The 24,690-nt window shown below is 38.5% G+C and overlaps 1 protein-coding gene across 1 annotated transcript in view; it reads right to left on the reverse strand.

Moving 5' to 3' along the window:
• Nucleotides 1-24,690, reverse strand: part of FASN1 (Fatty acid synthase 1) — a 666,286-nt gene that overhangs the window by 39,480 nt on the left and 602,116 nt on the right. Inside the window, exon 26 of the mRNA XM_090415364.1 lies at nt 14,444-14,886. Within this exon, the coding sequence (XP_090271490.1) occupies nt 14,444-14,886 (443 nt within the window). The remainder of the gene's footprint in view (nt 1-14,443; nt 14,887-24,690) is intronic.

Below are 24,690 nucleotides of genomic sequence, written 5' to 3' on the forward strand. Positions count from 1 at the left end.
CTTAGACTTAGCGAAGGCATTTGACAGGGTGTCACATGATAAGCTGATATTTAAGTTGCAGCACATGAATCTGAATGTCACATTGGTCAACTGGATTCAGGATTGGCTGTCTGATAGGTATCCGAGAGTTGTGTATGGTAGAGCAGTTTCAAGGGGGGGGCAGAGTGTTACAAGTGGGGTCCTATATTGTTTAACCTTTATATCAATGACATTATCAGTGGATTGCAAGGGGATATTCAGTTGTTTGTGGATGATGCGAAGCTGGCAAGGATTATTAGTAATAGTGCAGATGTGGTAGCCTTGCAAGAGGAGTTGAATAAGCTAGATAGATGAGCAAATGAATGGGGGGGGGGTCTCAGTTTAATGCAGTAAAATGTAAGGTCTTGAGGTTTGAGAAACATCGATGGGATGCTGCATACTCTATGGGAGGAGTTATACTGGATAAAGTGGGGAAGACAAGAGATCTGGGGTTGATGATTGATAGAAACCTGAAATTTAGGGGACATATTGCAAATGTGGTGAAGGTAACACAGAGGATTGCTGCAATTATGAGAAGGACACTGACCTGCAGAGATAAAAGGGTTATCATTCAGTTGTATAAGTCTCTGATCAGACCACACTTTGACTATAGTTCTCAGATTTGGTCCCTAGGATTTGAATGGGATAAATTAACTATGGAAAGGGTACAAAGGCGGATAACAAAGATGGTTTCAGGATTGTACAATGTTAGTTAAGAGGATCGGCTGAGAAAATATGGACTACAGAGTTTGGTGGATAGAAGAAGGAGAAGAAGAGGTGATATGATTGAGACTTTTAAACTGTTGAAAGGTGGTTACAGGGTTGACACTGGAGGAGTTCTTTCACTTGGTTGAACAGCAGGAAGGAGTTATGACAAGAGGCCATCCCAGGAAGTAACAAAAGAAAACCATGAGCAAGAGGGGGAGGAGTGGTTTCTTTGAATGGAGGGCTGGTTGTTGAAACATGGAATGCATTGCCTGATGGAGTGGTGAGAGCTAGAACGGTCTCTGCAATTAGTTTAAGGAGTGTTATGATAGACTTTGTGAATGAGTTTAAGGAGTGTTATGATAGACTTTGTGTTTCTTAGCAAGGACCTCCCATGATGAGTCTTTTGACTCCATGGAGGGCTGAATAATAATAATAATAATAATAATAATAAAAAACTAATAAATTGCTAAGGCAGGATCGACCTTTAACAAAACCATGTTGGCCCCTATAGAGTATCATATCATGATCCACCCACACTTGAATTTTGTCTTTAACCAACATTTCCAATACTTTTACACCCCTCTCGAGATGTTGATTGGTCTGTGATTAACCACCACAGTTTTACAGCCACCTTTATGCAAAGGAACTACTTTGCTTCCTTCCACTCCCTAGGGACCACACCAGAGTTTAAACTTAAGTTAAATAACCAAGTAGGAGTCGTTGACTATTATTTTGCACATTCACGCAACACCCGAAGTAATATTCCATCTAAACCTACAGCAGCGTTCATATTTAAATTTTGCAATATACTAAGTATCTCTGATTTCTTAACTTCGGTTCTCACATTAGTTATTGCTACAGGTACAGATATATTCTCACTTGGGTGATAGACTTTAGAAAAGTGATCACTCAGTAACTCTACTATTACATCTGAATTGGTCATCTCGATACCATCAGCACTCACCAAGGTTATCATTCCGAAGTCATTCTTTCTTTTACTTGCCACATAGCAGAAGAACTCTTTGGGATTATCCTTGATCTCCTTGGCTAAGGTCTTCACATAATCTGATTTAGCTTTTCTTACTATGCTGGTAACCTTCTAGCTTGAACCTTGTACTGATCGCCTTTCTCCTTGTAAATTTTCCATAACAACTTCTTTTTTTGCATATCAAGCTTGATACTACTACTCATCTGTCTAAAGCCTACCTTGAAAGACTTACAATGGGGACACTATCTGATATTGTCTTCTTCAGATACCGGCTGATTTCATCCCATGCACAGCTAACATCTTTCCCCTGCAATATGTTCTGCCATGGGACTGCTTCAAGCTCACTCTGAAGCTTGTTGTAATTGCCTAACCTCTAGTTCCATATACCCCTTCTTAAGAGAGAAATCCACAAATTTTGCAAACTCCAAAGTCAATACCACATGATCACTCTCACCAATTGGAGGTAATAAGGACACCTTACTTATGCATATATCCAATGAACCAATGACCAGGACCAACACTTTCATACCATGTGTCCCTTCCGTTATGTGTTGTTTCAAGTTATTATCTCGCAGAAGATGTACGAATTCCATTTCCTTTTTGCCACGTGATATTTCCTCCTTCTAATTGATATCATCATAATTAAAATTCCCCATAATAATCAGTAACCCTGCACTCATTGCACTAATTTGATGATGCACGAATTTAATATCCCCCCTTGTATCCCCTGGCCTATAGGAGCAACTAACTGTATATTTGGTTGTGTTGGTCATTATTTCCCACCAGACACCCTCAAATGAACTATCATTCACATGTCCATCCTCTTGATATACTACTTTCTTTGGCTGCAACTCATCAGCTATCATCAACAGTACTCTCCCCCCCCCCCCCATTCTATCTTCTCTATTCTCCCTGAAAATACTGTACCCATCACATTCAATTCTGGTAACAACATCTTCTACTGACAGCCAAGTTTCACTAATGCCTACAACTTTTGGTCAGATTGCACTGACTAATGCCAAAAATTCTTCCCTCTTATTTCAAATGCTTCTTGCATTTGTATACAAAAATTGCAGTTTACTTTTAGTTCTTGTACAAGCTTTAGAACTGATATACATGTCACTAATTTCAGTAGTCCCATGCCGATTTTTATCCCCTCTCTTCTGCAATTTATTCTGCGAATAAGGATCAGCAATTATATGTGCATAAGTTTCTCCCTCTTACACTCAACTTTTTCAATTTTAGTTTCCCTGCCCAATTACTTCAACTTGTTCAGAAAACAGTAACTTCTTCAATCGCTTATGACCTTCCATGTTCAGATGCAAGCTATCAATTGCACACAGCTCTCTTTTGCCTTCAAAAACACTCCAGACATCAATAAATTCCAGACCTCTTTTGTTGCACGTTCTTGCAATCATATCATTCATTATCATCGCTCGTCTACTTAACTCATAATTGTCAAAACGAGGCAACACACACAGTATCCTCCCTTTGACACTTTTCTTCTTGACGATATCTAACAATGTTCTTAACTCTTTTGCTATCCGATTAATACTACCACTCAGGTCATTTGTACACACCATAATTATCATATTTTCTGCATCATGCCCTCTCTTTATTGCTTAAGCCACTCTCTCTATTGTTCCACCAGCCAAGCACTGCTCAGGCATACCACTCTCCATACCCTTTATCATAGAATCACCATATATTTTACCACTCATAACTTCATTCAAGTCCAAACAAGAATCACTCACGGCCTGATTTTCTACGCTATTCAGCATAACTTTCCCAGTTTCATTACTCAATGCTCTTTAACTTAATTCCTCACTCTTATGAGATCTCGTTTCTTCTAGACCTCTTGTGCTTTCATTCTGTTGACTCCCAATCAATCCCATACTATTTATTTCATCAATCACCAAAGACTCTCCCATACTTAATCGTGTTCTAGTTACTTTCGCTAGAGTAATTTCCATAGTCAAAATTTCTCTATTCAACCCATTTAACTCAATTTTAATTATAGATGCATATCAACATTGAGGTAGATGAACACGGGTGTTCAGCATACTGAAAAATATGAATGTGAACACAGCAGTGAGACTGGATGGCATATCAGCCCACATACTATGTGAATGTGCAAGAGAATTGTCATTGCTCTGAAAAAGTTGTTCAATCTAAGTCTCATCTCTGGTAGGGTTCCAAGGGAGTGGAAACAGGGTAAGATAGTACCATTACATAAAGGTGGCTCCAAGACAGGTAGCAAACTACAGACTAATTAATATGTAGGAAGTGGTTGTTAAAGTATTGGAAAAGTTGGTGAAAGGTAGCAGAATTGGATAAATGTAATGGCTGCACTAGGATACTGCTTGAATTTGTCAAGGCATTTGCCAGAATACCACATGGAAAACTATTACAAAAACTCCGTCAGCGATTCCCTTATCCAAGCTATTAGCATGGATAGGGGGAATGGCTGACGGACAGACAACAGAGAGTAGTATATGGTGGAGTGGAGTTTAGGAGAATGATAACGACTAGTGGAGTACCTCAGGTTTTAGTACTTGAGCCACTACTCTTTAATTTGTATATTATTATTATTATTATTATTATTATGGGTATCTCCATGGAGTCAGTAGACTCATCGCGGGAGACCCAAACTAGCAAAACAATATCTGTCATATCTCTTCTTGAATTCATTTACAGACGAAGAGCTCACAACTAAGTCAGGCAATGAATTCCACTCATTCACCACCCTCCAGGCAAAAAACCTTGTTCTGACACCTTTGTTAACCACACTCTTCTTTAATTTCCAGAGATGACCTCTTGTTCTTCCATCACTATCACACAGCTGAAACATTTCCCCTGCATCAATCCTATAAAAACCTTTTAGTAATTTGAATGTTTCTATCATATCCCCTCTTCTTCGCCTATCAACCAATCTCTGCAATCCACAAGCTCTCAATCTTTCAATGTAGGGAGCATTTTTTATATCACTCACCAACTTGGTCACTCTTCTCTGAACCCTCTCCACAGCCTCCTCATCTCCAAGGAATCCAGGTGACCAGACCTGAGCACAGTAATCCAAATGTGGAAGTATCAATGCTTTATAAAGGGGAATAATAACCTCTTTATCTCTGGATGTCAGTGTGTTCCTCAACAACCAAGTAATCCTATGTGCAATCTTGGACACCTTAGCAATGTGTCCTCTGAACTTCATCGCCCTATCTACCAATACCCCTAAGTCCCTAGCCTCATCAATCTCTTGGAGTACCTTTCCATCGATGTAGTACACAGCTGGTAATCTTTTATCCCAAAATGCATGACTTTACACTTTTCCACATTGAACTGACATCCATTTTCTTTTGCCCATTTTACCAGCTTATTTAAATCCTCCTGCAAACTTTCAACATCAGCTTGATTTTTTATTGCACTACACAACTTTGCATCATCAGCAAACAACTGAATATCTCCCTTTAAGCCGTTTCCTATATCATTTATATACAAATTAAACAACATTGGCCCAAGCACAGAGCCCTGAGGCACACCACTGGTCACCTGCCTCATTCTGGACTCGGCTCCTCCATACACCACCTTATGGTATCTCTCCCTGAGCCATTCTCCTATCCATATCACCAATTTAATATCCATTCCCATCTGCTCCAATTTGCGTAACAGTGTTCTATGGGGTATCCTGTCAAAAGCCTTAGCAAAATCCAGAAGTACCACTGTGTAGCCAGTTCCTTTGTCCAACTCTGATGTTATTCTATTATGGATAGTTAATAGATTGCTAAGGCAGGATCTACCTTTAACAAAACCATGTTGGCCTCTATAGAGTATCATATCCTGATCCACCCATTCTTGAATTTTGTCTTTAACCAACTTTTCCAATACTTTTACCACTACTCCTGAGATGGTGATTGGTCTGTAATTCAATACTGCAGTTTTAGAGCCACACCCTTATGCAAAGGAACCACTTTGCCTAACTTCCACTCCCTAGGGACCATACCAGAGTTCAAACTTAAATTAAATATCCAGGTAAGAGGGGTTGACAATTCATTTGCACATTCACGCAACACCCGAGCTGATATTCCATCTAAGCCTACCGCAGTGTTTGCATTTAAGTTTCGCAATATATTTAATACCTCTGATTCTTTAGCTTCAATTCTCACATTAGGTATTGCTATAGGTATAGAGATATCCTCACTTGGGTGATAGACTTTTGAGAAGTGATCACTCAGTAACCTCAATTTTGTCACCTCAATACCATCAGCACCCACTAATGTTATCCTTCCAAAGTCATTCTTCCTCTTACTTGCCACATAGCGGAAGAACTCTTTGGGATTACCCTTGATCCCTTTGGCTAAGGTCTTCTCATAATCTGATTTAGCTTTTCTTACTATGCTGGTAACCTTCCTAGCTTGAGCCTTGTACTGCTCATGGGTGTCCTGATTGCCTTTCTCCTTGTAAATTCTCCATAACATTTTCTTTTTTTGCAGTTCAAGCTTGATACTACTGCTCATCCATCTAATGCCTGCCTTGTTTGACCTCCTGACCATGGGGACACAATCTGATATTGCTTTCCTCAGATACCCGCTGATTTTATCCCAAGCACTGCTAACATCTTTCCCTTACAATATGTTCTGCCATGGGATGGCTGCAAGCTCACTCCGAAGCTTGTTATAATTGCCTAACCTGTAGTTCCGTACATACCCATTCTTAATAGAAAAATCCACAGATTTTGCAACCTCCCAAGTCAATACCACATGATCGCTTTCACCAACTGGAGGTAACGAGGACACCTTACTTATGCGTATAACCTCTGAACCAATAACCAGGTCCAAAACTCTCACACCACGTGTCCCTTCAGTTACGTGCTGTTTCAAGTAATTATCTCGTAGAAGATGTATGAACTCCATTTCCTTTTTGCTACGTGATATTTCCTCCTTCCAACTGATATCACCATAATTAAAATCCCCCATAATAATCACTAAGCCTTCACTCATTGCACTAAGTTACTGATGCATGAATTCAATATCTCCCCCCGCACTCCCTGGCCTATAGCAGCATCCAACTGTATATTTGGTTGCGTTGGTCACTATTTCGCACCAGACTGCCTCAAATGAACTCTCATTCACATGTCTATCATCATGATATACTACTTTCTTTGGCTGCAACACATCAGCTATCATCAACAGTACTCCTCCTCCTGTTCTATCTTCTCTATCCTCCCTGAAAATACTGTACCCATCACATTCAATTCCAGTGACCACATCTTCTGCTGACAGCCAAGTTTCACTAATGCCTACAACTTTTGGTGAGATTTCACTGACTAATGCCAAAAATTCTTCTCTCTTATTTCGAATGCTTCTAGCATTGGTATACAAAAATTGCAGATTCCCTCTAGATCTTGTACTGGGTTTAGAACTGATATATAAGTCACTAACTACCGTAGTCCTATGCCGATTTTTATCCCCTCTCTTCTGCAATTTATTCTGCCTATAAGGATCAATAAATACACAATCAGTGCTAAAGTTTCTCTCTCTTACACTCAACCTTTTCAATATTAGTTTCCCTGCCCAATAACTTCAACCTGTTCAGAAAACAATAACTTCTTCAATTGCTTATGTCCTTCCATGTTAAGATGAAGTCCATCTCTAGCATACAACTCCCTTTTTCCTTCAAACACACTCCAAACATCAACAAACTCCAGACTTCTTTTTCTGCACATTCTTGCAATCATATCATTCATTATCATTGCTCGTCTACTTAACTCGTAATTGTCAAAACGAGGCAGCACACACACTATTCTCCCATTGACACTTTTCCTCTTCACAATATCTAATAATGTTCTTAAATCTTTTCCTACCCGATTTATACTACCTCTCAGGTCATTCGTACCCACCATAACTATCATCTTGTCTGCTTCATGCCCTCTCTTTATTGCTAAAGCCACTCTTTCTATTGTCCCATCAGCCAAGCACTCCTCATGCATACCACTCTCCATACCCTTAATCATAGAATCACCATATATTTTACCACTCTTAACTTCATTCAAGTCCACATTCATGGACTCATTCTTTACACTATTCAGCATGACTCTCCCAGCTTCATTACTCAACTCTCTATTACCTAGGCTCATCGAGGGAGGCCCTAACATCATGTCAAGAACAACTATTCAACATTCACACAGTATCTCTCATATCTCGCCTTGAACTCATTCACAGTCATGGCACTGACAACAGACTCTGGCAGCTCATTCTGCTCGTTCACCACTCTCCAAGTAAAAAACCTAGATCTAACACCCTTGCTAACCACACTCTTGCCCAGCTTCCATGTATGGCCCCTAGTCCTCCGACCACCAGTCTTATTCTCAAAAATATCTTCTGAATTAATCTTATAGAAACTCTTCAGTAATTTGAATGTCTTAATCATATCACCCCTTTTCTGCCTATCAACCAATTTCCGCGACCCACAAATCTTCAACCTGTTCTCATAAGGTTCATTCCATAGACCTGCTATCATCTTGGTCACTCGTCTCTGGATCCCCTCCACCTCCTCCCCATCAAGAAGAAACCCACGCGCCCATATCTGGGCACAGTAGTCCAGATGGGGTCTTATCAAGGCTCGATAGAGAGGAATAACCTGTTTGTCTCTGTTTGTTAAGTATTTTTCAGGAACCAAGTGATTTGCTGAGCTGATTTAGCCACTTTTGCAATGTGCCAACTAAACTTCAACTCCCTATCCACCAACACTCCCAAATCCCTGGCCTCATCAATCTCCTGGAGTATGGTTCCACCAATGTGATATACTGCTGCTAATCTTTTTACCCCAAAATGCATAAACTTACACTTTTCCACATTAAATTGACATCCATTCTCCTTAGCCAGTCCTTCAAACTATCCAAATCATCCTGCAAAATTTTGACATTCTGTGCATTCACTACTGCTTTACCCAACTTTGCATCATCAGCAAACAAATGAACACTTCCTCTCAGATCCTTTCCTATATCGTTAATGAACAAATTGAACAGTAGTTGTCCAGGAACAGAACCCTGCGGCACACGACTAGTCACAGGCCATCTTTTGGACTCTACTCCTGAATAAACCACTCTCTGATATCTCTCCATCAACCACCCTCCTATCCATCTCACCAACCCTATATCCATCCCTGTATGCTGCAGTTTACTGATTAGAATTCCATATGATATCCTGTCAAAGGCCTTAGCAAGTTCGAGCAGTATCACTGTAAACCCATTTCCCTTATCCAGTTCAGCCGTCACTGTGTTATAAAACATGAGCAAGTTACTGAGGCATGATCTACCCTTCACAAAACCATGCTGTCCCCCATACAATATCCCACTTTCATCTATCCAATAATGTATCTTCGTCTTGACTATTTTCTCCAAGACCTTGATAACGATTCCTGTTATGCTGATCGGTCAGTAATTTACAACAGCAGTCTTAGAACCTCCTTTATTCAGTGGAACTATTTTCCCTTCTCTCCACCGCCTCGGGACTAACCCAGACCAGAGACTCAAATTAAACAAAATGGTCAAGAGCACTGACAATTCTTTAGCCGTTTCACATACATATGACACGAGCTGATATACCATCCAATTCCACAGATGTATTGACATTGAGGTTTTGTAATAGACTATTCACCTCCACTTCATTCACCACAATTCCCGTATAATCTACTGGTTCATTCATTTCTGCAATGTCACCACCTGGATGATATATTCTTGCAAAGTGCTCACTCAATAACTCAACTATATCAAATGATTCAGTTATCTCCTTACCCTCGGCATTCTTTAAAATCATTCTGCCATATATATTTTTCCTTTTACTTGCAACATATTGAAAAAAACTGTTTAGGATTCTCTTTAGCCTGCATGGCGAATGTTCTTTCATAATCCTTTTTTGCTTTTCTTACCACAGTCGTTACCCTTCTGAACTGTGCTTTATACAGTTCAAGTGCCTGCCGGGTCACCTTTCTCCTTAAATTCCCTCCACAGTTGTTTCTTTTTATGCAGCTCAAGCTTAATGGTGTTATTCATCCATTTAACTCTACTTGATATATTATTCAGACTCTAGGTATACAGTCAGTCACTGCCTCCTGCAAACACTTCTTAACTGCCTCCCATGCGCTATCAACATCCAGCCCTCGCAGTTTTAGATGCCATGGCACTGAACCAATCACACTCTTAAGCTTATCATACTTACCAGCCCTATAATTCCACATGTACCCTGTATTAATTTTAAATTCCACACCTTTAGCTACCTCCCAAGTCAAAACCCTATGATCACTCTCACCAATTGGTGGCAACGTGGTCATATTTGTTACAGCCAAATTCTCGAATGCAGTAACTAGGTCAAGCACTCTCTGACTCCTAGTGTTTTCCATTACATGCAGTCGCAGATAGTTATCCCTTAATAACTGCATAAAATCCAGTTCCTTCCTCCCATGTGTCCTCTCCTCCTTCCAATCAGTGTTACCATAGTTGAAATCTCCCATAATAATTACCCTCCTTCCACTCATTTCTTCTATTTGCTTATGCATACTATCTCCACCACTTATTCCATCCTGGTCTATAGCGGCACCCAACTGTATATTTTGTTCTGCTAGTCTCAATCTCACACCAAATAGCCTCACATGTGCTCTTTTCTCTATCCTGCAGTTCAACTTCTATTCTCCTTGGCTGCAGTTCATCAGCTATCATCAATAACACTCCTCTCCCCATTTTATTCTCTCTTTTCACTCCTGAATACACCATATCCCTCATATTCAATCCCACTAGCTATATCATCTTCTGTCAGCCATGTTTCACTAATGCCAATAACCTGTGGCCTGGAAGTGCCAACCAAGGGCAAAATTTTTCCTTGTTCCTAATACTTCCGGCATTAGTATACATGAATTGCAGAAGCCCATTTGCCCCATCCCTATTTTGATGCCTTATACTAACAATCCCATTCTGATTTGTTGTCTTTCGTACTCGCTCGGGCATATTACACACATTCATACACTCTACTGTCTCCCAAAAGTCTGCATAACTACTTCCCCCCCACCCCCCTTAGGAACTCTAGTTGCCCTGATTCAGCACATCCACTTCCACTTCATTCAACACCTTTTCAAGTCTCCGTACACCAAATCTATTCAAATGTAAACCATCCATCTCATATAAATCCTTTTTCCCATCAAACTCACTCCACAAATTCCACACCACTCTTCCTGTATAATCTGCACATAAAGTCATTAGCAATTTTGGCCCTCCTTCTATACTTTTCACTGTCATACTGCGGAAACAGACTCACCATCCTAACTCTCTCACTCTTCTCTTTTTCTATCTCAAGTAATTCCTTCAAATCCTCTCTCATAGATATTTTGTCTCCTTTCAAATCATTCATTCCTGCTACTACTATCAGTTCTTTCATCCTCTGCTTTTGCATTCTAATTGACTCGCTTACATCCTTAACGTTCGCACCAGGTTTGTACAATTTTATCAAACTCTCATCTATCACACCTCTTACTAGAGAATCTCTGTACAACACTCGCTCTTTCATTTTGTTTACACTCACTATCATACTCTTATTTTTCTTATCATACTTTTGCTGTTTATTAGTTAGTACGCTCGGTAAACATTTTTGCCAATGCTCCAGCTGCCAATTTTCCCTATGTATCGCTCCATGTAACCGTGCAATCTCACTCATTGCATCTGTCTCATCATTTTTATTATCTGTTAATTCGTTCATTCGTTCTGTATTTTTACCTTCATTCTCACTTTCAATGCCACTCTCACAGCTATCGGGTACTACCTCGCAAATATCACTATTTTCTACATTCTCACTTTCAACAACGATATCACTCTCATGACCTGAAACACACTTTAAATCCTCACATTCCTTATACTTTCTGGACACATTCACTCCACTATCATTGTCTAACCAGACTCCAACCGCTCTCCTGAAAGCATACATTTCAAATTCAAAAACTGTGCACTGAATAAAATCCTTTATATTAAAATTTTTTGACAAAGATGGCGATCTGGAAGCCATTTTATTTCTTCTTATCGGTGCCATGTGCCGCTAAGAATCGTATCTATCAAATTATTTTTAATTGAAATAACTCAGAAAATACACAAAAATCACACAGACACGCTAAGATACGAAGAGTAAATAATACTACGTAAGATTCAAGCAAATTTACCAATTATTACTTAAAATAATACTTATCTGTTTAGGAGCTCTCTCTCTACAAACACCACAGACCATGTAGCCCTCTAGTGGTGTGCCACTTATTATAAGTGGCACACCATGGATATTATAAGGCTATGATTCAGCAACATCCTGACTACAGTGCACAGAATTGGTTACCTGGGTTCTTGTGAATGAGGAGGTGGTTGAAAAGATTCAGAGACAAGTGATCAAGATGGTGACCAGTCTGTGGAATACTCCCTATGAGGATACGTTGACAGTTTGTGGGTTACAAAGTTTATTTGATAGGCAGAAAAGAGAGGACATGATAGAAACTTTTAAGATATTAAAGAGGTTTTATTAAATTGATGCAAATGAAATTTTTCAATATATGACAAATAGTAAGAGAATTAATAATGTACAAGAAGCAGTGATGGCAAAGCAGAAGCGGGACGAGTCAAGAAGGGAAGAAGACAGAGAGGAGTACAGAGAGAAAAAGCAAGAAGCCAAGAGAGTTTGTGGTGCAGGCGAAGGCCATGGCATATCAAGACCTTTATGATGAATTAGAAACAAAGGAAGGACAGAGAAAAATTTATCGATTAGCAAAATGTAGAAATAAGGCATCAAAGGATATCTTACATGTGAGGCAGATCAAAGACTCTGGAGGAAGAGTATTATGGAGGGAAGTGGATATAAGAAACAGATGGAGAATATACTTTGAAGGACTTTTGAATGAGGAAAATGCAAGGACTCACAGAGAAGATGGGCAGCCTTATGAGGGGATGGTGCAGAACATCAGTAGAGTGGAAATGAAGGAGGCCATGAAGAGGATGAATGGAAAATTGGTGGGCCCCTGACAGGATCCCAGTGGAGGCATGGAAGGCACTGGGGAAAGAGAGAGTTGACCTGCTGTGGGACCTGTTCATAAAAATTTGCCAACAGGAAAATATACCTGAGCAGTGGAGGGAAAGTACTCTTGTACCCATCTACAAGGGTAAAGGGGGGGGGGGGGATGTACAAGACCCTAAGAATTACAGAGGATGTCCCACACGAGTTGATCTAGAGCTGGAAGGAAATGTCATCAGGAAGATTAGCGACTTTAGATACTTAGGTTCAACAGTGGAAGAGGATGGAGAGGCTGAGAAGGAAGTGGGATGCAGGATACAAGCAGGATGGAGGAACTAGAGAGAGAGAGAGAGAGAGAGATGGCTGGAGTGCTATGAAATAAGAGGGTGCTGATCGATTTAAAAACTGAGGAAAAATAACATCAGCAGGGTAGAGGTATCAGAGATGAGAATGCTTAGGTGGATGTGTGGTGTGACCAGAAAGGATTGTCTGAGATATAACTATGTGAGGGGAACAGTGAAAGTTACGAACTTAGGAGTGAAGATACAAGAGGCAAGGTTAAGATGGTTTGGTCATGTGATGAGGAGGGAGGATGAATACGTGGGAAGAAAGGTCATGTAGATGAATGTGCAGGGGAGAAGGAAGCTCAGGCAGCCAAAGAAGAGATGGAGGGAGGCGGTGAAGAGGACTTGAGGATAATTAATTAATTAATTATCATATGATGCTACAGCGGCTGTGAGTTGCCTTTACGAGAATGTACTGTACCATCTCAGTATCCCCAAATTTTATCTGGGCTGCGGAACCAGCATTGCTGATGAATCAGGCCTATGGCTGGGTTCAGTATTCCTGACTGTAATTCATGTGTGTCCACGGGCCAGTTTGCCTGCTTGCAGAATGAAAAACCACAGATAAACTGGCAGAAAAAAACCCTGCTGTCCACACCCAAGACCGGCTAACTTGGCTATGGCTGAGTAAGATCCTTAAGCTCCTCATGTCATCGATGGGAATTGAACCTAGGACACTCCTTCCCCAGGCATATGGTTGCGAAGCGCAAAGCCACTAGGCTAACCAAGAAGACAGGAGGATGTGGAGGAGACTCACCAAATACAGCGACCCCACTTAAGTAGGACAAGCTGCAGAAGAAGAAGTCAGAGAACTAGGGACCATCCATGAAAGTTGTGTAAGAATGTGGTTCGTAGGAATGTATGGACCAAATTTTTTGCACGTATTTTGGAGTGGTGAGTGATTGGACTTTTTGAGTGGTGAGTGAATGGAATGGATTGCCAGAATTGGCAGTGAATTTCCTGACAATGAATGGATTCAAGGAGACATATGATAGGATTTGTGCAAACGATGGTTGATTTGGGTCTCCTGCAATTAGTGTCTGGATTCCATGTAGATGCTGTAAATAATAATACCAATCATAATAATAAAAAGGAGAATTGGATCAGTGATGGTTAGTGTGAACTTCTTCATAATGAGGTTTTGGACTCCAATGAGATTCCTCAGTACTAATAACAATAATATTGTAGAAGAAAGGTAAGAAGAAGAAAATAAGAGCACATTCTTGTAAGTTACAAAGTGCTGTAAGCAAGTGTGTATTGACCATAAATATATTGTCTCACTGACTATAATACTTATTTAAAAAAAAAAAAAAACATGCTGTACTACAATGATTTGAATGTTTACAAATTCTCACCTTCCAGTAATATAAAGTTATATTCTGCATACTAGACAAAGGAACTTCTTCTGTACACTGCAAACCATATACTGGACATGGAAGCAACTGAGCAAGAGTTTTTAACCTGCTCACTATGCCTTCTACTGGGTGTATAAAAAACATTGGAATTCCTTTCTGGACACTATTCATGTGAAGAACAGTTTGGGTAGGCATTTGAAGACCGAGCATTAACATTGTCTCATCTCCAGCTTCTGTTATAACTTGATCCTCAGTTTCAAGTGCAGATGACTCACTGTCAAGATTCTGAATATCCTGAATATGCATCTGACGAAGTTCTTGTGGTGACATCACTAAATCATAGTCCCTTTCCAGAAACTGTTTCACTTCAACAGCCATTAAAGAATCCATACCAAGTTCTCCCAAGGACTGGTGGGGACTAACTGATGATACATCTTTAATGCCTTCAATGAAAATAAAAACAAAGAAAAAAATAAGTATCTATGTATATATATATATATATATATATACACATTTACATAATCTCTTACATGTATGTTACATCTTATCTCTTATATCTGCTATATTGTATATCATAATTTGATATACAATATCAAATATTAAATATGATATATAATAATCATACACATCATCAGTGTCACGAGTGAACACAACAGTATTTTTGAGCTATGCCAAGAAAAGTGTTTTTAAAGTGTGCAGTGTAGATTTTTATCATATAAATGAGCTTAATTTTTTTCATGCTGAATACAAGTGCCTTTCAGTAGTCTTTGTTGTTGGAATTTTGTTTGTTTATTTGTATTTTTGCTACTTGTTTGTTCCTACTGCTCCTGCTTTTCTGAAAATGGCATCCATAAAGAAGCATACTTTTTTTTTCCCTTTAGTGTTACACGGTGATCAGCATTCATTTTAGATAAATCATGGACTCTATAACAGTGTTATAAATAACTATTTTAATTTCCCGACATTTTGACTTTCATATTATGGTCATCATCTGGAGTATACATAAGAAGGTCGAAATGTCGGGAAATTAAAATAGTATTTATAATACATTTGTAGAGTCGATAATTTATCTAAAATGAAAGCATGCTTTTTTGGCAAAGAAAGCTTCAGCATAAAGATCATGTTCTGCCAGGATTTTTCCCATTGGATGCATTGTGAGAATTGTTTCATCTATGCCCAAAAATCTGAAAGATTTGTGGACTTTTGAAATTTGAAAAAAAAATGTAAAAGATTTGTTAGAGTGAATGAAAAGAAGGAGAGCATTAATGTATGTGAAAAGTATATTGACAGGTTAGAGCATTTTGAAAACATTATACATATCCTTACGGATATGTGCATTGCATTATGGGATACAAAGGCAACTGATGTGAAGTCATTAGACTCTATATACAAGTAGTCCAGTAAGTAATTTTATGTGTAAACTTTGTTTGCTTACACTTGGATAAAGGATAAAAAAAAAATATAATTTATTGGCATCTTTAATTTAATGGATGACATATTACCATCTATTTTTAAGGCTGATGATGCAAAGTTGGGGAGAATTATAAGCATGGCTGTTGGTGTTAATTCCCTTTAGAAAGATTTAAATAGACTTTTCAAACAATGCAAACAGTTAACCATGACTTTGACCTGGTTATTTAATGAAAGTCTTGCAGTGGGTAAGGTTCCTCCTCAAGAGTGGAAAGAAGGCAAAATAGTACAAATGCACAGATATGGCTCTAAGATAGAAGTTTCCAATTATAGGACAGTCTGTATAACAGCAGTTGTACTCAAGATGTTAGAGAGACTGGTTACAAATATTGAATACAAGATTGACTTGATGGACATTATTATTATTATTATTATTCCTGATACCTCCAAGGAGTCCGAAGACTCATCGTGGGAGGACATCTACAACTGTCTCTACACCTAACCTCTACTACGAATCATCTCCATCTACGCCATCTACCGCCCAACTCCAACACCACCACAACTAGTAATTTTTGTCTGTAAATTGCGTGTGTTCTGAAGGGCAGATTTGTATGTATGCGGGATGAAAAACCCGAGTTTCCGGGAGAAAAAACCCTGCTACCTCCGTATGAGATCGGCTAACTCACCTTCGATTGAAATCGACCAGATAAAGATTCCTCCCGTCGCGACGAGAATTGAACTTAGGCCTATTCCAATTGAAGGGCACAATGTACAGTCGTTCTTCCAATTGCGCTACGGAGGCGCTTAGTATTGTTTACGTTGGTCAGTAAAGAGTAGGTCTTGTTTTAGTAATTTACTTCCATTTTATACTAAGGTAACAAGTGTATTAGATAAGGGAGAATCACATACAATGATCCTGAACTTTGAAGAAGCATTTGATAAATTGATGTACAAGCTGTTGAGGATGGAAATAGATAGTATACTGGTTACATGAATTGGTGATTAGTTCTCTGACTGATACAAGGAAGTAACTAACTGTATTTGATAGAGTGGAGTTTTAAAAACAGATGTAACCAGTGGCATGTCCCAATGTTCTGTTCTTGGTCCCTGTTGTTTAATTTGTTTGTAAATACTATTTCATGTTGATTTACTGGAGATTTTCAGTTGTTTGCTGATGATGCAAAGTTGGGGAGAATTATAAGCATGACTGTTGGTGTCAATTCCCTTTAGAAAGATTTAAATAGACTTTTCAAATTTGACAAAGGAGTGTGGTAGTGGTTTTAATATTAATAAATGCAAGGTGTTGCATTTTACAGTGGAAAAATATAAGGCTCTGTACTATATTGATGGTGTTGTACTGCAGAAAGTAGATGAGATTCAAGATTTGGGAGTGATGGTTGATAGTCGACTGACGTTTAGAGGACATATTGCAAGTGTTGCAAAAACTGCATATCATAGTGCTGCTACATTACGAAGTACTTTAACATGTAGAGATAAGAAGGTGGTTGTACCACTGTATAAAGCACCAATCAGACCACACTTGCATTACTGTGCTTAGATTTGGTCACCTGGTTTTCTTGATGAGGAAACATTGGAGAGGGTCCAGAGAAGAGTGATTAAGACAATATTAGGTTTCTGATTGCTGCCTGTGGAGAGAGACTGAAGAAATGTGGATTTCTTCAGTCTTTTCTTCAACCTCGCTCTAGGACAAGTTTGGTAATAGAAGGAAAGGAGGTGATATGTTAGAGACAAAGTTAGTTAGGGAATTTTATTGGATTAATCCAGTGAGGATTATAAAAAGAATAGGAGAGAGGGTTAGAGCCAGAGAGAAGTTATGTAAGAGCATGGTGAAGAGCAGTGTGATGAATGGATTTTTTACATGGAGAACTGTCAGCCATAAATATGTGTCATAAATATTGTCAGTTAAATGCACCTCCCATGATGAGTCTGCCAATGCCATAGATGGTGCAATAATAATAATAATCAAAGTATCTTCGTGGAGTCAGAAGACTCACTGGGCAAAAACTATCATTCACATGCCAGCCATTCTTCAAACAATACCAATCAAATCACTCCTTAAACTTATTTCCATGAAGCTTTCACAACTATTTATGACATCCATGCCACCCATTAATTATCGTCGGTCTTCAGTGTCAATTCTATAAAACTCCTTTATTAGTTTATACATTTATATCATGTCTCCTCTTTTTCATCAATCATCTAGTTTTTGAAGCCCATAGATCTTCAGATCTATTCTCATAGGGAGCATTTCATAGATACTTTCCACAATCTTTTCCGGTTGCCTCTGGAATGATCATGGTAAGATGATATTAATGGATGAAAGTGGCAGAATGGTAACTGCTATAGAAGACATTGTTGAGGTACTCAGTGATCAATTTATAAAGGTATTTCATCCTGATCAGGGTGGAATCATGAGGAACTTAAGGATAGAGGACATAGTAGAAGATGGCTTAATTGTGAGTGAGCAGGAGGTATTTGAGGAAATAAATAAACTTGATGTGAATAAAATGATAGGATTTGATGACATATCACCATGCGTCATAAGGGAGTGTTCAAGGGAATTGGCAGTGACATTGGCATGCCTGTTTAACAAGTCTTGCAACAGCACAGGTTTCAAGGGAGTGGACAGAGGTTTAAACTGTTCCACTGCATAAAGGTGGTGATAAGGCTGTAGCTTCAAATTATATTATGTGGAGCTTCATCTGGAGTTGTGATCAGGGGAGAATGATGGTCTTGAAATTCATGCTTGCTCTTGTTATCATCAGGGAGTGAGAGGTGTGATTGAAGTCTGAATAGCGGAATAATGAATTACTGACATTTAAAACCATATATTTAGAAATTTACGTACATTTAATCATACAAATACAACATTTATTTTACAAATGATATTCTATTTTTTTTTTCAATTTAGCTACTTGAATTCAAATTCTACCCTACAGCTCTTCTTTATGAACTGGTCAATAACATCGTCATAAAAAGTTGGTTGTAACTTAATGTTCCCAAGCAAGACGCACACTTGTAAAGGCTGGCTGAAGCTCACTGTCTAGAGCTACGTTGACTGCATATGGCCTGTGTTTAAGCAACAGAGTGAGACAAGGTGAAATGGCTATGTGCACGCATGAAATCACAGTGCTGCTGCAAGGACTTGGAAGCTCCTACAACCGAGCAAGCCAAGGTAGCTTTGACTAGAACAGCAAACATTGGCCTTCGATATGCACAATGCAAAGCTCAATTATTGCCACACAAGCTTAAGACGTCTTCTGTCTACAAAAATAAAAGCCTAAATGGAATGCTTATAAAAACATGCATTTATTAATAAATAAATATTACTTCTTTCTCAATCAATTAATGAGCTTGTGCAGCAAGCATTGTAAGCATGAAGAATTTGCCCCTGGTTGTGATAACGGTACTGGAGAGATTGGTGAGAAGTAGGGTACAGAAAAGGGTTGATAACAGCAGTATTCTCTATGGTTATCAGCATAGCTTTGTTAAAGGGATATCACACTTTACTAATTTACTTATGTATTATAACAAGGTGATGAATACCATGGACAGGGGGAGATCTGTGTAGTTGTGTAATTGGATTTTGCAAAAGCTTTTGATAGACTGCCACACAACAAGCTGGTAAATAAATTGAAACAGATGGCAATAGATAACAGACTTCTGAGTTATATCAGTAACTGGCTGTCAAATAGGTATCAGAAAGTTGTACATGGGGGTACAGTATCCCAAAAGAGGAAGGTCACTAGTGGTTTACCGCAGGAGTCAATTTTAGGGCCATTGTTGTTCAATTTGTATGTTAATGATATTGGGATGAGTTGAACTAGTGATATGCAGCTGTTTGCATATGATGCAAAACTGGAGAGAGCAATGCAGAGTCAAGTGGGTGTTATGGTCTTACAAGAGGACCTCAGTAGATTGCATGAATAGGCAGGTAAGTGGAACTGTTAGTTCAATGTTGAAAATTGTAAGGTTTTGAGATTTGGTAAGCAACGATGGGCCACCACTAGTCACCTTCCTTTTTTGAGACACGTGGATAAGAAATTGGCTGTCTGAATGATACCAGCAAGTTGTGTATGATGTAGCAGTGGCTCAGAAAAGGAAGATGCCTCAGAGTTCTATTCTTGGGCCCCCCTTATTTGTTAATGATGTTTCATGTGGACTGACTGCAAATCTTAATGTTTGCTGATAATGCAAAGTTAGGTAGAATTATCAGGATAGTGCTGATGTCAGAGTTAAAACTCACACTGAAAGCTATACTTAAGAAACATCAACAAAAAGGTTTGATCTAGGAAAATTAAAAAACCCAGAGATAAGAAAAAATTGAGTCAAGATTTGAATCAAGAGATAGCACTTATCAAGAATGATGATGATATAAGGGTTGATGAATCATTGGACAAATTAAAATCTGCCTTCATAGAGAAATGAACCAATACCTTGTGTCTTGATAGAGCAGTAAAAAAGAAAGATTGGATAACTGACAAAATTCTTTATTTCATGCTTCAACACACATCATATAAAAATCATGCTCCAACAAAATATAAAGCGGCTCAAAAAATTATTAAAGGCAAGATGAATGAAAAATGTAAAGATTTCTACATAAAAAGCTTAATAGTTTTAATTTTCACAAAAAGCCGAAAGAGACCTCAGCTATATTTAAGATAAAACAACTATGTATTTGAAACAAAAATTATGATTATTGTTATTATTCAGGCCTCCATGGAGTCAAAAGACTCACCGTGGAAGGTCCTTCCTAGGAAACACAAAGCCTATCATACCACTCCTTGAACTCATTGACCGTTCTTGCTCACAGCTTCATTTTGTAACTTCCAGGATGACCCCCTTGTCATCGCTCCTTCCCCCTGTTCCATCAAGCGAAAGATGTCAACCCTGTCACCACCTCTCAACAGTTTAAAAGTTTCAATCATATAATTTCTTCTTCTATCTGCCAAACTCTGCAGTCCAAATTCCCTTAGTTAATCTTTATAACTAATATTGTACAGCCTGAAACCATCTTTGTTATCAACCTCTGTACTCTTTCCACAATTAATTTATTCCCTTCAAATCCTAGGGACCAAATTTGAGAACAATAGTCTAAGTATAGTATGATCAGGATCTAATACAATGGAACAATAACTCTTCTATCTCTGCAGGCAATTGTCCTCAGTATTGCAGCACTCCTCAGGGTTACCTTCACCACCTTTGCAATATATTCCCTGATTTCAGTTTTTCTATCAATCATCACCCACCAGATCGCTTGTCTTCCCAACTTCATCTGGTACAGCTCCTCCAGTCAAGTATGCAGCCTCCCATTGATGTATCCCAAACTTTAAGACTACATTTTGCTGCATTAAACCAACACCACATTTATTTGCCCATCTGTCTAGTATATTCAAATCATCATGCAAGGCTGCCACATCTGCACTATTACCAATAACCCTTCCCAGCTTCACATCACTTACAAACAACTGAATATCCCCCTGCAATCCATTGACAATGTCACTGATATAAAGGTTAAACAATGCAGGTCCCAGTACTGAGCTCTGTGGGACCTCACATGTAACATTCTGCTTCCTTGGTATTGACACACAATATATAACTCTCTGATACCTATCAGAAAGCCAATCTGAATCCAGTTGACTAACCTGACATCTAAACCCATGTACTGCAACTTAAATATCAGCTTATCATGTGGCACCATGTCAAATGCATTTGTAAACTCCAAAAAAATGACAGTATATGCCTTTCCCTCATCAACTTCTCTTGTCACTTTATTATAAAAAGCAATCATATTACTGAAGCAAGAGCACCCCTTCACAAATCCATGTTCACTCTCACAGATAACATTACCCTCTTCTGTCCAATGCTGTATATGGTCCCTCACTAATTTCTCCAAGATCTTAACAACTACTGATGACACACAAACTGCTCTATAAATTGACACTTCTAGTCTGCTACTGCCCTTATGCAATGGCAATATCTTATCTTTCTTCCATTCCTTGGGCACTTTGCCCATAGAGTGACTTTCATTGAAAAGCCAGGTCAATGGAGCTGTCAGTTCTTTAGCAGATTCTCATTAAAACCCGTGGTGAAATACCATCTAGTCCCACAGCTTTACTCAGGGTAGGGTACTCAGTATTTGGAACACACTTCCTCTTGCACTTCTAAACCTCAAACCTGCCCTATCTGTTTAGTATTAAAACTTACTTCTCCAGGATGAAATATTCCAATGCAGTGTTTATTGAACAACTCCAGTATGTCCTCTGCCTCAATCACTTTATTCCCATTTTTATCTCACAGTGTCATTCTTCCACAATCATTTCTCCTCCTACTGGCCACAGTAGGAGGAGAAATGATTGACCTGAGTCTTATATTTTTCATGCATCTTCTCTTTACCTGTCTCCTTATATCTCCTCCATAACCTCTTTTTCATCTGTAGTTCCTGTTTAATATTTTTTTTCATCCAGTTTACACCAAATTGTGTCCTCTTCTTCACTCATAGAATACAGCTTACTATTGCTGCTAACAAATATTTCTTCACAATTTCCCAATATGATATCCCAGCCTTACAATTCCACCCTCCATGGAACTGCCCCAAGTTGACGTCTTAGACTATTATAATCACCTGCCTTATAATTCCACATACATTCCCATCTCTTTGATACTCTTGCATGTCTATTCAACGTCCAAGTCAAAACTATGGTCACTCTCTCTCTCTCCAACTGGGGGAAGAGATGTCATCTCAGTTATTATCAGCTCTTCAGATGCTATGACCAAGTCCAAATCTCTTGAACCTCTTGTTCCATCTATTACATGTTGACTAAGATATTTGTCCCTCAAGAATTCCAAAAATTCCCTTATTACTACATGCATTTTCCTCTTCCTAACTCATACTGCTGTAGTTAAAATCTCCCATAACAATCATTCCTCTTGCACTTGCCAAGCAACTGCCTAAGCATCTCCTGCTCCCCACTCTGTGTTTCTTGGCTTGTAGCAACACCCCACTAAATATCCTGTCTTGGCAACTTCTACCTCACACCATATGCTTTCAAATCCATTTGTGTCACTGCGTTCCAAAGCCCCCACTCTTTGAGGACATGTCATCACTTATCATAAGCAGTACTTCAACTCCGCATTTTACCTTCCTATCCTGCCAAAAATGCTGTACCCTGCTACTTCTATTCCTGTTATATCATCTTCTGTTAACAATGTCTCAGAGATCTGAATAATCTTTGGCCAGGCTGATGTTATCAGCACCCAATTTATCTCCTTTATTCTGGATACTCCAAGCATTAGTATAAAATAGTGTAAAAAAGGGAGAAATAATATCCAAAAGGATGACAAAATACAAGAATCAGTGAACTGTGTAGAATCCGTGATACCCAATTTATCTTTACTGATAACAGACAGAATGCAGAAAATATTAAGGAACAGATGGAAGGTCCATGCATTCTAAGATCAGAGGTAGAATGTGCACTGAACTCAACTAAAAATGGTAAACCCTTAGTCCCTGATAGAATATCAGCAGAAATAGTAAAGTTATTAGAAGGTGACAACATTACTATATTAGTAAAGCTATTTAATAAGATCTACGATATAGGCATAATCCCTCAAGACTGGCTTTCATCGTGCTACCTAAAAAAGCAAATGAATGCAAAAACTTGTAATCACTATAGAATGATCAGCCTAATGAGTTATGTTCTCAAATTTTTTTTCTGAAAATAATTCAAAAAAGAATATACAGAAAATGTGAAGACACCATCAGTGAATACCCAATTTGGCTTTAGAAATGGGAGGCTCTTTTCTGTTCTCAAATCTTATTACAAAAATGTATTGACCAAAAACAAGGAAGTATTCGTTTCCTTCATCGACTTAGAGAAACCATTTGACAAAGTCCAACATTCTAAAATGATTGCAGTATTAAAAAGAATTGGATTAGATGGTAAAGACATCAGGATCATTGGAAACTTATATTGGAACCAAAAGGCATCTGTTTAAGTTGATAACATTATTACAGATCCCATTAATATCAAACGAGGAGTAAAGCAAGAATGTGTGCTGTCACCTCTTCTTTTTAACATATACTCAGAAGCCATATTTCAAAAAATTTTAAAAGGAAGAGAGGGATTAATGTAAATGGTGAAATCATCAATAACATCCGATATGCTGATGACACAGCTCTCCTGGCTGACAATATTCAGAATCTTCAAAATCTTCTGGAACTAGTGAATGAAGAGAGTGAAAAGGGATTGAAAATAAATATCACCAAAACTAAATTCATGGTTATAAGCAAGAAACTAATTCTTAATTCATCATTTTCTTTAAATTGAAAACAAATAGAAAAAGCGAGAAAGTTTAAATATCTCGGATGCTGGTTAAATGAAGAATGGAATCCAGAAATGAAAATAAAAATTTGAAACTGAAATGGCAGGAAAAAATTTTCTCCTGGTGAAATCAACACTGTGTAATGGCAATTTAAATTTAGAGTGTGGTGTACGCATGGTTAAATGCTATGTATGGTCTGTACTTTTGTATGGTGCAGAAACTTGTACCTTGAAGACAACATCATTAAAAAAACTTGAAGTCTTTGAGATGTGGTTATACAGACGAATGTTAAAAATCCCATGGACAGCAAAAAACATCCAATCAGGAAATACTGGAACAAATGGGGAAATCACATGAACTTTTAGATACCTTAAAAAGAAGGAAAACTGTATCGTGGTTACCTACTTCGTAATGAAAAATATAAGATACTTCAATTGATGACAAAAGGGAAAATAAATTGAAGAAGAGAACAAGGAAGAGGAAGAAAATCT

This window comes from Typopeltis vanoorti, chromosome 3, assembly GCF_054136105.1.
Source record: "Typopeltis vanoorti isolate ZY-2024b chromosome 3, IOZ_Tvanoo_1.0, whole genome shotgun sequence".
NCBI classification, from domain to species: domain Eukaryota; kingdom Metazoa; phylum Arthropoda; class Arachnida; order Uropygi; family Thelyphonidae; genus Typopeltis; species Typopeltis vanoorti.